This window comes from Mandrillus leucophaeus, unplaced genomic scaffold (genome assembly GCF_000951045.1).
Source record: "Mandrillus leucophaeus isolate KB7577 unplaced genomic scaffold, Mleu.le_1.0 Scaffold656, whole genome shotgun sequence".
In the NCBI taxonomy this organism is placed as follows: Eukaryota; Metazoa; Chordata; class Mammalia; order Primates; family Cercopithecidae; genus Mandrillus; species Mandrillus leucophaeus.
Genome location: NW_012107097.1, coordinates 1,350,987 through 1,364,845, shown reverse-complemented (window position 1 = coordinate 1,364,845; position 13,859 = coordinate 1,350,987). Strand labels below are relative to the sequence as shown.

At 49.2% G+C, this 13,859-nt stretch overlaps 1 protein-coding gene across 3 annotated transcripts in view; it reads left to right on the top strand.

Moving 5' to 3' along the window:
• Positions 1 to 13,859, top strand: part of PKNOX2 (PBX/knotted 1 homeobox 2) — a 112,429-nt gene that overhangs the window by 36,338 nt on the left and 62,232 nt on the right. For 2 of the 3 annotated variants that reach the window (XM_012001291.1, XM_012001290.1), the window contains one exon: positions 11,116 to 11,255. The exons of the other annotated variant lie outside the window; for it this stretch is intronic. In XM_012001291.1, coding sequence (XP_011856681.1) covers positions 11,116 to 11,255 — 140 coding nt within the window. The remainder of the gene's footprint in view (positions 1 to 11,115; positions 11,256 to 13,859) is intronic. 3 annotated transcript variants of the gene reach the window in all.

Below are 13,859 nucleotides of genomic sequence, written 5' to 3'. Positions count from 1 at the left end.
TTCAAGAGGAAGGCTAAAGCTGGGCCAGCCACACTGAGGAAGCCAGACCCGTCTCTCTGGACACCGTCTTTCCCTCCCTGTCCCAGCACCATCCCCACTCCAGGTGGGGCCAGGGGAGGCAGATATCCTGGGGAAGCTGGATGGGATTTGATCAGTCATTAGGATCCCCATGCTGGTTTAATTAACTGGAGGCAAAAGGGGGTGGCTGGGGCCCCTGGCTGTGAATGGCCTCCATCCAGGCCATGCAGCTGTGACAGGCAGAAGCGGGTTCAGATGTTTTCACACTCGCTTTACATTCCTCTCGTCTCTTTAAGGGCTGGAGCCCCCTGCCTTGCAGGTCCCTCTGCTCAGCTGCCTGTGAAACACATTCGCTTTGCAGCAATAGAGTTCATTCAGCAGCTTTGAAAGTTCCCCTAAGCCTTTTCTGTGATGGTGATTGATGGCTCCCTCTGCCCCTGGGGGCAACACCCCAGGACCATATGGGGACCCACCTTCCCTTGCTTCGACTCACCAGAACAGACTCTTCTCTTTCTTTTTTCTTTTCTGCTGGGCCTTTCTTCTCTTTGTGCGCAGTGGCCTCTCTCTCTGCCTGCTTGAGCCACCCATGTCTTTAAGCTGGACATATCCCTGCACTCCCACTCACTCAAGACCTGGACTCTTCATTGTGTAAAAGGCAAAAACAACCTGCAGGTCCGACGGGGCCTTTATGCCCATTTGGAGGTGGTGGGTTGTCAGCATGGCTTTAAAGCTTGGGGAGAAACACTCTACTGGCCTGGTCTAGGTTTTTTATTTGATGAACTTACTATATCCTGATATTTACCAAAAACAGAGATTTTATTGTCTACCCCCTTGTCCCCAAGCAGGACAAATGCCCTAAACAGCTACAAAAATAGTTAATGGCCCTGGGATACAAAGCCTAAAATAAATCAGGGGACAGGCGATCCAAGTCAGCAGCGGGTCTGGGGAGGACCTTACGTGCTCCGCCTCCCTTTCCTGTGCCGTTGGTCTTAGTTGGTCTTTGGAAAGCTTTGGTGTGTGTGCGGCCTGGCAGGAGGCGGGTGGATGAGTTAGGGCCCCAGGATGCTTGCCGTTCTTGAAGTCTGTGATCTGAAGAGGAGGATGGAATGACTCAACCTTGTAGAAATTCAGGAATCAGGCCTTGTAATAAGAATTTGTATCATTCATCAGCTCCACTGCTGATGAATTATACAGATCCAGGCAAGTAGTTTCAGAGCTGTTTCTTTCATTCACTCATGCATTCGATAAACATTGAGTGTATCCTGTGGGCTGTGCGGACATTGTGCTATGTACTGGGTTGCAAAATCAACGGAGTTCCTGTCCTCTTGGAGCTTAGAGTCCATATGGGGCCTTAGTTTCTGCGTTTGTAAAATGAGAATAACTCTGCCCTCCCCGCCTTGCAAGACTGTTGAGAGTGTGGTTACAAAAAGTACAGTGGTGTTCTTCCACCCCTTTTCACCCGTACCCCAATTTCATTCTTCACTCAATCACCTGCACATCTCCAGCAGCCCAGATAGGATTGAACCTTAATTACTTTTTATTAGGAACATAATAGGCATGTCAAATAGGTTTTACCAGCTATGAACACCCCCTTACACACACGATACACAGAGATGTGCACACACTGGGATTCTGGCGTGCCCTCTGAAAGGCCTTTTGGAAATCACTGGTTTGGGACTATTACAAAAGGGAAGGATCTTCCAGAGGGAAGCAGTGGGATGGGCAGGGGGCCATCAGTTCCCAGGAGAATGCACAAAGCTGGAAAGTGGAGTCCACAACTTTTCTTAGCCTCCTGTCAGTGACAGCTCATTCACTGGAAATGCAGTTAGGAGCAGTGAATGTTCCATGAGTCACATTTTGTAAACCACCGCTTACAAACCCTTTTAAAATTAATCAGCTAACCAAAACCCCCATTGTACACCACTGAGTAACTCTTCTGTGGCCCGTTCTATCCATTTGGCCCAAGATCAGAATGGAGGTGACCGAGGCCCACTGTTCCGAGAGCCTCTTTGAGCTACGTTGGGCTGCCTGGCTCTGCTGCCGGCCCTTCCTCTCCCTGGGCTAACTGGGTTGGGGAATATTTTGAGGAGCCCTCTTTGGCTTCTCCCAGGCTTTGAGATCCTGGAGGTCTTTAGCACATCCCTCATCATTGTCTCCTTGGGGTCATCCTTCGCTCATTTAACACGTGGGAGTGCACCACGGGCAGGCATGGAAGCTGGGAGACCAGCCCGCTCATGAGATGGACAAAGGGCCCGGTGTTGGGGTGCATTTAGATGAGGCAGGAGTCCAGTCTTCCGAGGCCTGGGGAGGGAGGAGAAGCAGGAAAGGCTTCTTGGAAGAGTTGAAGCTGCATCTGGGTGGGAGGCAGGCTGTGGGGGACATGAGGACAGTCCCTGCTGAGGCAGCTATGGGAGCAAAGGCAGGAGGATGGACACCATCAGAAAGGCAGGAGGGTGGACACCGTCGGAAAGGCAGGAGGGTAGACACCATCGGAAAGGCAGGAGGGTGGACACCGTCGGAAAGGCAGGAGGGTGGACACCATCGGGCATGGTCAGGCAACCAAGGGTAGGTCTGAGGCGATAGGGTAAGGGGAGGAGGGCTGGGCAGGTGCAAGGCTGCGGATCTGTGAGCAGCTTCCAGGAGTTTTGAAAGTTCCCTCAGCTTTTTCTGTGACTGTAATCGAAGGGTCTCTCTGCCCCTGGGGGCAACACCATATGGGGACCCACTTTCCCTTGCTTTGACTCATCAAAACAGACTCTTCTCTTTCTTTTTTCTTTTCTGCTGGGCCTTTCTTCTCTTTGTACACAGTGACCTCTCTCTCTGCCTGCTTGAGCCATCTATGTCTTTAAACTGGACATATCCCTGCACTCCAGCTCGCCTGAGCAGGCCCAGGTCTGGAGCGCCCTGGACTCTGTGCCCCACAACATTGTTCATGCCCCCTGCTGCCTCCTACCTGTTAAGGCCAAACTTGATGTTTACCAAGTGACCTCAAGCCCTGACCTCTTCGCAGGTCCTTGGCTTCTCTCCTGGTTGCCAGGAAACTGATCCGCACCTGGCTTGCCCCGACCTGGAGGGAGTGCCAGCCCTGCCGGGTCTGCCTGAAATCTCAGCGGCCCCTAGAGGGCCAGGCCTGGGCAGCCCCAGGGAGCCAGAACGCAAGGTTTTGGCAGCTTAAGGGGGCTCTCCTGGGGCTGGCTGGCGCCCACTCTGCCATGTCAGATGGAGGGCTCAGAAGAGGGAATGTCCTCTTAGAAGGAGTGTCTGTGTTTTTTTCTACTTTTAGTAGAGATGAGGTTTCTCCATGTTGGTCAGGCTGGTCTCGAACTCTTGACCTCAGGTGATCTGCGCACCTCGGCCTCCCAAAGTGCTGGAATTACAGGCATGAGCCACCGTGTCCGGTATAATCCCAGCTATTCGGGAGGCTGAAGAAGGAGAATCACTTGAATCCGGGAGGTGGAGGTTGCGGTGAGCCAAGATGGTACCATTGCACTCCGGCCTGGGCAGCAAGAGCGAAACTCCATCTCAAAAAAAAAAAAAGAAAAAGGGAAAAAAGGAGTGTCTGTGCTGAGAAGGTGCGGGCTTGGGTGTTCAGCGTTTTTAGAAAGAGACCCTGTGGGAGGTGTGTGGGGGTTTAATGGTCATAACGAGCAAGACCGTATGCGGAGGAGGGGTGGCGGGGGGCATAGGAGGTGTGGGGGCACTGGGGCTGGATCTGAACAGAGGGTGGGATTTGGATTTGATTCAGAGGAGAAATCTAGCAAAAGGAAGCATTAGAATTGCTTAGAAACCAAGGTTTGCTGGGCATCTGCTGCTTGCAATGCACCCTCACATATGGTCTCACAGTAGCCCTGGGAAGAGATATTAATAGCTCCATTTTTACCTGATGGGGAAACTGAGGCTTAGAGGAACTGAGTCCTTGCCTTGGGCATGCCACTCAATTCCAAGCTGGTAACACATAATGTAACCTTCTGTGACACCACGGGCCCCCTGTTCCTGCACTGGAACTCACACTTGCCTACTTCCCAGGGAGCTTATGCAGAATGGGTTCCTTCAGCAGGGGTGGCACCCATACTGGCAGGACCCCCAGGGCAGCCCACATGAGAGAAACAACAGCAGCCAGCTCTCAGGGTGTGGGCTGTAGGGTATGTGGATTATATTAACAATAACCGCCATATGCTGAATAGCTACTGAGTGCCAGCTACTTTGCATATAATTGTCTCATTTAATGCCGCACACCCTGTACCTTGAGTATAATTATTCCCATTTTATAGATGAGGACCCTGGTTGAGAAAGGTTGAGTAACTTGCCCAAATCACACAGGCAGGAGAGAGCCAAATACAAAGTAGAGATTCATCCCAGCACATCGTGCTCTGTGCCATTGTCTCCAGCTCTGGGCTGGACACCCAGTTCCCCCCAGTCGGTTATATGGTCAGGAACTGTAGACTTATCTTTTGTGGCCTGAGGATTCCGGGTCAAGGAGGTAAATCTGCAGCTAAAATGGTAGCATTCAATCGGACCTACCCACTCCGTACCAGTCATTCCTGATTCAACAGATATTTCAGATACTCACTCTACCAGACACTGAGGCTATGACAGTAAACAGAAAAGCCCTGGTCCTGCCCTCAAGGATCCTACAGTCTAGTGAGGGAGGGAGGCACTCGAGTGAGCAGACAGGTCGCAGCAGCATGCTGAGGGCCACGCAGGCCTGGGGGAGAGGAGCCTGACCCGATTCCGGATGCTCCGCCATCATCCCCTGGAGGAGACAGCCATCCCCATCATGGCGGTGGGAGGTAGGAGGCACCTCGCCTATTTTTCAGATGAGGAACCTGAAACCCTGGAAGGTAAAGTTACATCTTTAAGGTTGTAAGTGGTAAGGGTGGGATTCAAAACTAGTTCTGTCTGAAACGGACGCTTCTGCTCTCCCCAACGCCAACCATCTTCTATGGGTGCTGGAAAGACCTTGGTGTCAGCCTCACTTCTCAACCATCTGCTCCCACCTCCCATGAGCAAGATAGGAAGTCTGAAGGGAAGTTGGCAGGAGGCGGTAGCTGAATGCAACTTGGGCCTCCAGGCTCCAGAAGGCTTGAAGCCCCTGCAGGCAGGTTTCCTCTGGGCTCTCGGCCTCCAGGCTCCTTGTAGCTTCGGAGGGAAGTCGACCCAGCTTTGAGCCACCTTTGGTTAATAAACCAGCTGTGCCTTCCTACCTGGGTTCCGCGTGGGAGAACTGTTTCTGGCACCATCATTGTTGGGAGAATGATTTGAACTCGTAGGGGAGAGGTTTGTTGAGGGAGTGGGACAAACTGGAACCAGCAGTGAGGACGGGGTGGATGAGATAGAGACTTAGAACACATGCAGAGGCGGAGTGAAGTTTCATTCTAATTTGAGCCCCCCACGCCTCCTGCCTCTTTTTTCACAGAATGGGAAAAAAATCTTTCCATTCTCCTCTTCAAAGAAAAGTAATTAAATGCTCCAATTCATATAGTACGATTAGTCAGAAGGCCCTCTGTGGGCTTCTGTTTTCTCATCTGCGAAATGGAGATGATGATAACCTACTGCGCAGGATTATTGTGAAACATGAAAGCCCACATAGCTGTTTTCTCTTTTTTGTTTTTGTTTTTTTTTTTTTTTTTAGAGACAGGGTCTTGCTCTGTCTCCCAGGCTGGAGCACAGTGGTACGACTGTAGTTCACTGAAGCCTAGACTTTCTGGACTCAGGCATCCTCCTGCCTCAGCCTCTCGAGTAGCTGATACTACAGGCACACACCACCACATCCAGCCTATTTATTTTACTTTTTGCAGAGATGGGTTCTTGTTTTGTTGTCCAGGCTGGTCTTGAACTCCTGGCTTCACGCAGTCCTCCCGCTTCAGCCTCCCAGAGCACTGAGATTGCAGATTACAGTGGCGTGAGCCTCTCCACCGAGCCCAGAAATATTTTATTAGCTTACTAGAACAAAACATGTCACTCTTCCCTACAATTGGAAAAAGATAGTGCTTTACAGAAAAGAAGCATCTGTGGGGGTTTTGGGTGTCATTGAGGGCAAGTTAGATCTTCCCAGCACCCCTTAAAACGCACCAGGGAGCATCTCCTACTCATTTTCATGAGTAGAAGACCAGACTGCCAGCGTGGCTGGATCTCTCAGCCCCACCCAGATTTTACACACCTGCATATACATCTGAAAACTCCCAACTCTTCCCACTCCTTTTTAGAATGGGAAAAGAAAGAACCTTCAAACCAAGAATCTGATTCAAACCAAGAATCAGGGTTTCCTTAGCTGCAAGCTTAAGGCAGAACTGGTTCTGGCTAGATGGCAGAGAGAAGTCCAGTGGTTATAGCACCTACAGGAGGGAAGTGCATGGAGGTGATGGCCCCAGGATATTTGCCCCAAGAAAGAACTCTAGGCCAAGAGAGGACATGGGAAGCACAGAACCCACTTCAGCCTCCCAAAGCACTGGGATTGCAGGTGTGAGCCACTGCACCCACTCCAGAAATATTTTATTAGCATGTGTGTAGGTGCTGGCACAGTGTCACATCTGATAGGGGCCTCCACAGGGAATGTTGCCTCCTGCCCCACCAGTAACCATTGTCTGGTTCTCTTGATTAATCAGCACAACCTGCAGAGTGAGTATTATCTCCTGCATTTTACAGATTAGGAAACCAAAGAGATCAGGAAACTTGTCCCAAAACACGTAGCTAATAATTGGCAGAGGAGCATCAAACCCAGGGCCGGATCCTCTGCTCTTTCCATTCTCTGAGGCTTTTCTGATCTCCCGGGCAGTTCTCAGGACATTGTTCAACGTTGCCTGAGCTTCCCCTGGTTGAAAAGGGACAGTCCTCCATGCCTGCACTGATGCCTACCTGTCCCTTTCCCTAGCGGGCTGCCAGGGCAGGGTCTCCAGAGTGCTCTGAGGGCTCCTTGGAGAAAAGCTCCAAATCTGGAGTGGCCAGTTCTGAGACCAGCTGTGAATGCACCAAGTGGCCTCCTGCAGTGAATAAGATGAGTTTCTTCCCATGCCAGACCAAAAAGAATGGAAGAAAGCTACTTGGGGAAAAACTGAAATTAGAGATGTGCTAGTAAATATTTAACAACTTGCTCTCTGAGAGTGGGGGTGGGGAGCGCTGGGGCAAGCCCTGATTTGCAGCATTTGCCAATTTCCATGGTGTAAATGCTCCCACCATGGCCAATTTCAAGCTCCCAATGTGATGTCAACCAATTTGCAAAATTTCTGAAGATTTAACAATTGGCTTTCACAGGCCAGAACAAGGCAGTTTCAGCCCACTGCTTAATAGCCACGGCCTGCGCCTGGTTCACACCTGAGCCTACTTTTTAGACTGTGCTGCCCAGTAAATTCCCCCCCAAAAATTCAAGTTATTCCCATCCTCCTGGCCCCCAAGCCCTGTGGACAGCTGCAGGTCCTCTCCCTTTGAGCTCCAATTCTTGGGAAGTGGATATCTCTGGCTAGAAAAAGAAACCTATTTGGGGATAAACACTCATTCTCCAAACCTGCAGGAAATGCACAGTTTGCTGACTTGGCCCCCATGAGCTATATAAATTTGAGTCATCGTCCTCCTCAGACCAGCTCTGCTGTCTTCTTTCCATACTTCTGCCAGTCACAGCCTCTCAGCTGGGGCCTCTTAGGACACTGGCAAGTGACCGCTTTTGATTTACATTTTATTCTGAGGTTTCCTCTTTCACCCACCAGGGCCTTCCCCACCCACCTTTCCCCGAACTCCTGCCTAGGAGGGGGACTTCATCCTGCTTCATCCCTCTTCATCCCAGGAGCTCAGCTAACAGAAGCCGTTTGTGGATTCCTTCAAGGACATGAGGAAACTCACTCCTAGTGGGCAGAGCAGAGCACACTCTTCCCCCTACATGTCACCCTCAAACGAGCTGTGCAGATGTAGCTATGCCTTGCTTTATGGCAGAAGTACATTCCGGAAATCTCATGTTTAATAATAACAACCTCTCCTCCATCTGTGAAGCGCTCTAGAGTTTCCAAAGCACTTTTACATACTACACATCGTCAAATCCGAGCCTCACACCAGCACTGTGTGGTGGGTGGTGATTATTAAAACACCCTCATGGTGTCTGAGCCTGTTGGAGTTGGAGGGGACTTCAGCTATCATGTAACCCAGCCACCCAGCTGAAGCTCCCATCTTCTCCACAGTGGCCCAGCTGGTCAGTCCGACTCTACTTGGCCTCTGCAGTGGCAGGAAATTCACCTGGAAAGGGAAGCAGCCCATTCCAGCCTTAAAGAGTTGGGGGATTGGAAAAGTATTATTTAGGTTGTCTCCTTGTTATAGATCAAATGCATTGCTTGTAGTTCGGCCCTTCGAGTCATACAGAACTGATATAATCAAATCCCCTCATTCAGATATTCAAAGGGGGCTTTCATGTCTCCTCTTCTCCCCCATCCTCCAAATCTTGCTTATATATTCCAGGGTCCTTCAAATATTCCTCATACAACGAAGTACCGAACCCCTTTACCATCCTGGCCGACTCTGCTTTGAATGTATTTTCATGTACTTGTTTAATCAGAGTAGTGCAAGACCAGAAGTTTCTGCATGCTGTGAGCAATGCCTCTGTTAATGCATCCTCAGCTAGCATTAGTTTAGGTTGGATTTTTTTGACAGACACATTACACTTTGGATACACTGAGCCAGCTGTCAACTAAAACACGGCTATTAAGCCATGTCTCTTCCTCCCTGCACTTCAATATTGGATTTTCTTGGCCCAAATGTTAGAAGTGTTAAAGTTTAACTTATTAGATGAAGATTAATCTTATCAGATTTAGCCCCTTGCCAAAATCTGTAAAGATCTTTTGGATCCCAGTTTCACGGCATTCGTAAATTTGTTGAGCATTTTTTTAGACGTTCTCTAAATCACTGATTAAAGTGCTGAATAAGAGGATAAGGAGGAAGCATGTGACACTCTTTTGGAAACCTGCCCCAAACTGATATCTATCCTTTAATTGTCATCCCTTGGGTGTAGTTTGCTAATCCATGCAATTGTCCACCAGGCTGCGTCTCTCCACGTTTTCTGCCAGGCTATCATGGGAAATACCTTGCTGAGGTCGCTTACACCATGTTTTCCTGATCTGCAAGCTTAATGATCATGTCAGATCCACGAACTGAGCTTTCTGATAGCAGTCTCTCGTCTTTGTGATCCCAGTGCCCAGCATGGTGCCTGGTACATGGCAGGGACTCAAGAAGTATTTGAAGAAGTGATCAGTTGCGTTAGTGAATGAAGGGATGAATCTGGCCCAGATAAGTGTGAAGATGACTGGGTTTTAGCTTTTTCAGAATTCACTTTCTTTCTCTATTTTGAAAATTGGAACAGCATTTGCTTCTACTTTCTTTCTTACAGCACCTCCTTAATACTCATGAATTCCAAAAGGTCACCAATTTTCTTACTGATGAGAAAATAGGAGCTTAGGAAAGTTAAAGAATTTGCCCAAGGTCAAAGGCTAATAGGGGGAGACGGTAGGATTCAAACAGTTGTCTTCTGGCTTCCAGGCACCATGATGCTATGTCTAGCCTCTTACCCACTGAGATTGGAAAGGCTCCCCCAGATCAGCCGACACTGGCAAGGGTATTTCTGCCTAATAAACAATGATACAATCTAGGAAAGCAGGTACATTTCTTTTACAGTCTCAATCTCATTCACCATCCATCATTCATCTATTCATTGATTCAACAAATATTTATTGAACACCTACTAGTGCCAGGCTATTCTGGGCCCTACGAATTCAACTGTTACAATCACTCCATGAGTTTACGTTTTAGCTGGGAGTGAAGAGAAAATCAATAAGCACATAAATATAGAATATGGTCATGGTAAGGGCTATGAAGAAAAATAAAGCAAAAGGCGGAGGGGCTGTATGATACTCCAAAGAGGTGGCATCTGAGCGGAGATCTAAATGAAGAGATCTAAATGAAGACATGCAAATGTCTTGGGGATATATGCACCAGCAATGCTTGTATTCACAGAAGTATAATACTTTTTCTTCCAGAAAGCAGGGACCTAGATTCATATGATGAACTTTGCAACTATAAAATATCTGATTCTTTCAAGGCACGTTCATTCATTTATTTACTCACTCATTTTCTCCGCAAGTATTTTTAATAAGCATCAAACCTTTTTACTAAGTATGTGTCAGTTGGAAGCTATCTATGAAGGAGGGAACAAGGCCTCAGAGGAGAAGACAGATAAGTACATGAAGCCCAACACCACATGTGGAGAGAGCTACCATCGTACTATGGACAGGGTGGTATAAGAGATCAGTTGAGGCTTATCATCATTCACACTTGTAGACATTTCTTTGACTGAAGGAAATAAAAAAGCATGAAACTCCATAATGATGGTTTTTTTAAAAAAATTAAATCATTGAACCATTTCTTTAAATAAAACCTTAGATAGAAAATCTAATAGATAGTATTAAAAGGAGTTGCTCTGGTTGGTACAAAATTGCCGACCTCGGGACACCTTCATAAACATGTCACAGATTATGAAAACCCCTGCCCTAAATATTTGTTATGGCCAAGAACAAGAATCTGTCCATTGCCCACTAAAGACTGCTTGTCTTGAAGTGGCCAGGTAAACCAAATTTGGAGAGCCATTCAGTCAAAACCGCTGGGACCATTGCCTGTGGCTTGCATTAAAGGGAATAAATAAACCTGTGTCCAAATGACAGCTGATTCAGCTCCTTTATTCCTGCTTTTCAAAGTCATCAAATCAACTGTATGATGGTCCAGACGACTCATAAGCACAATTTAAAGGGTTCATCCTATTGTTTTTTTCTCCTTCTGGGCAAGGGTTACCATATTTGCATTAAGAGTCATCTCTTTTCAGAGTGTGCTGGGCATCTCCTGGTTTTGGATGGCTGAAGTTGTTTTCTAGAACATGCTCATTTGAAGAAAGCCAGCTTTTCTCCCCACTGTAGCACACATACGAATGGATGCTCATTGTGTGCTCACAGTTCTCTTGCCCACATGCTCTCTTCAGGGCACAGCACAGGCCAAGGCAGACCTCACACTACAGCCTGGAGACCAGTACCTTGGCCATGCTAACCCACCATCTCCCCTTTCTTCTCTCTGCAGATGACGGCAACCACCCAGCCACCCTCCAAGGCCCAGGCTGTCCACATCTCTGCCCCCTCAGCTGCTGCCAGCACACCTGTACCCAGTGCCCCCATCGACCCCCAGGCCCAGCTGGAGGCTGACAAGCGAGCTGTGTACAGGTAGGAGACACTTCAGCTGTGTCTACAGCCCTCAACCAGCTTCAGGCCCAGCTCATCTGTGAGTGAGAATGCAGGTAAAAGGGTGGGCTTGACAGAGATGACGGCCAATAGCTATTCTCCCTCGGCCTCCTTCTCTCTCTAGTCAATCCAGAAACCCCTCAGCTGGCCACAGTGACTCTAGCTTTCTGGAAATGTCTAGGGAGGGATATGGAGGCCTAGGCAGCATCTTCCAAGAGCAGCACTTCCTATCTCAAGCAGGCAGATGACCCCTAATGGGTATCAGAAACCCTCTGCTCAGTCAAACAGGCAGCTGCCTCAGGACCCTGTCCTCGCCCTGTGCCCCATTGTTGCTTTCCCTCCATCAAGCCCGCCAGAGCTTGGCAGACCTCTGACCGCACCCTCTAGGACTTGGCAGTCTACAAACTTTAGGAGGCATGAAAATCACAGGGAGAGCTTGTTAAAACACGTGGTTCTGGGCTCCATCCTCGAAGATGCCAAATCAGTAGATCGAGCTATAGGAAGAGGGATATGCATTCTTTAAAAGCATTCCAGGTGAATCTGATGCGGCTGGTTATTGGACCACACTTGGATCCGTGGTAGTCTTTGTTTTTAAAGAATAGGTATTGGGTGTGATTGTAGGTTCTGGCACTTTTCCCCAAGATGGGGAGTTTGCTGAGGACAGGCAGCTTGTTTCGTCTTGTTCTGCATCTGCCCCACGCATCCAGGGCTGAGTCCTGAATGTTGCAGAGGGTGGGATGGGGCTCAGGGAAATGCCTCTCTCCTTGATGAACTCCCGTTCTCGTACATAGTTGGGGAGGAAGATGCTGTCACCTGAGAACAGGCCTGAATGAGGTTCCTACAGGGACTTTGGTTATCATATCCACTAAGAATATGATAACCCAAGGTGGGGACTAAGGTGCCCAAGTCTGCACACAGTATTGAGGCTGGACCCTTGCTCACATTCCCTTGTGGGAGCTTATATATTCACATGCATCAGCAAGCATGGCTCGCCTCTGGCTGGGCACACACTGCAGCAGGTGTGAATGCCAGTAACACGTGGAATGATTCACCCAAGACTAATGAATAGGAAGATTTATTTCTTTCTGACTCCTCCCCCACCACCCCAATGACAGCGCCTTTATGGTAATGGTGGTAATTAGGGCTGTTATTCTCATTCTCATCGGCATTATTTTTAGTTCCTCAGATAAGCCAAATGCCTCTAATACCAACAGTTGGGAGTCCAGAGCAGTGGCCTCTGATCACGGATCCTGGCACTGGGGGCCTCCTGGGCCCAGCAGAGGGACAAAACACAGCACCCGTGCCCTGACCTGCGAAACACATAGGCCAGGCCCGGCTGCCTGCCGGTGGAGAACTCTGGCTTGGGCCCCAAAGAACTCCAGGACCCGGTCATGGTACCTGTCAGGGAGACTGTAAGAAAGGTCAAGCTAGCCACCCCAGTGTGGGATGGGCCTCCTTCCCTCGGCCTTTCCCTCTTTACACTCTCTTATTGAATCCTTACTATTCCTATGTGCGGGCTGTGCTAGACTCCAGCAGAAGGAGGGCCAAGGTACAGGCTCTTCCCTCCGTCTCTCCAGGCACCGTCTCATGTGCAAACAAGAAACTAGAGCTATGTGGTCAGAGCAACAGGGAAGGCTTCATAGAGAAGGCAATATTTGAGTTTGGTCCTAAAGGTTGAGTAAGAGACCCCACTAGGTGGAGAAATGGGGTGGGAGAGGACCTTTCAGGAATAGCCAGTGGCCAGAGAAGCTGGGAGTGGAGAGGTGAGACTGCACAGCCACCTGTAATTAACCCGGGCAAGGTGCGGTGGGCTTGTGCTTTTTTGGGGAGCATAAGGGGGGAAGGGAGTAACATGGCCTCTGAAAACCGCCCGACAGCCTGATGACATATGCTTGTCATACTCTGTTTGGAGCATTGCTACTCAAAGTATGGCCTGTGGACACGCAGCATCACATCACCTGGGAGCAGATTAGAAATGCAGGCTCTCAAGGCTCACTCAGGCCTAAGGACTCACAATCTGAATTTTCACAAGATCCCAGGGGATTCCTACGCATACTGAAGACTCACCTCGCAGCTGCTCAGACCCCTGGGACAGGGGCCTGTAGTGAGCATAGATCATCGTCGAGAAAGACCCCCAGATGAGTGGTGTAACAAACAGTTTTTAGAAACCTAGGTTTCAGTCCCACCTCCGCCGTGTCCTAGCCTCTCCGAGCTTTCATGTCCCGATGGAACCTAAGCAGCAGACTTAGACTTGATAAGAATCAAAGAGATGGCCCATGGAGGCACCTGGCCCCGCGTCTGGCACCAAACAGATGGGTTTATTAGGTCCTCACCAATGGGAACCATGGGTTCCAAAGCCCTTCTCACAATACCAGGCACGTACCCTACCCAGGCCAACCTGCAGGAGAGGTGGGTCACCGCTCCCATGGGAGCCATCACATGAATGTCACTTGAAATATGGCCTAGACCTTTCTGCAATTAACACTTCTTCCTACTCCCCTTCGCTCCTGGGCTTTATCTTCTCCCACGGGGCTGACCACCTGCAACCCTTGGTGTTTGCCCAAAGTATGTCTGCAGCTGTCTCAC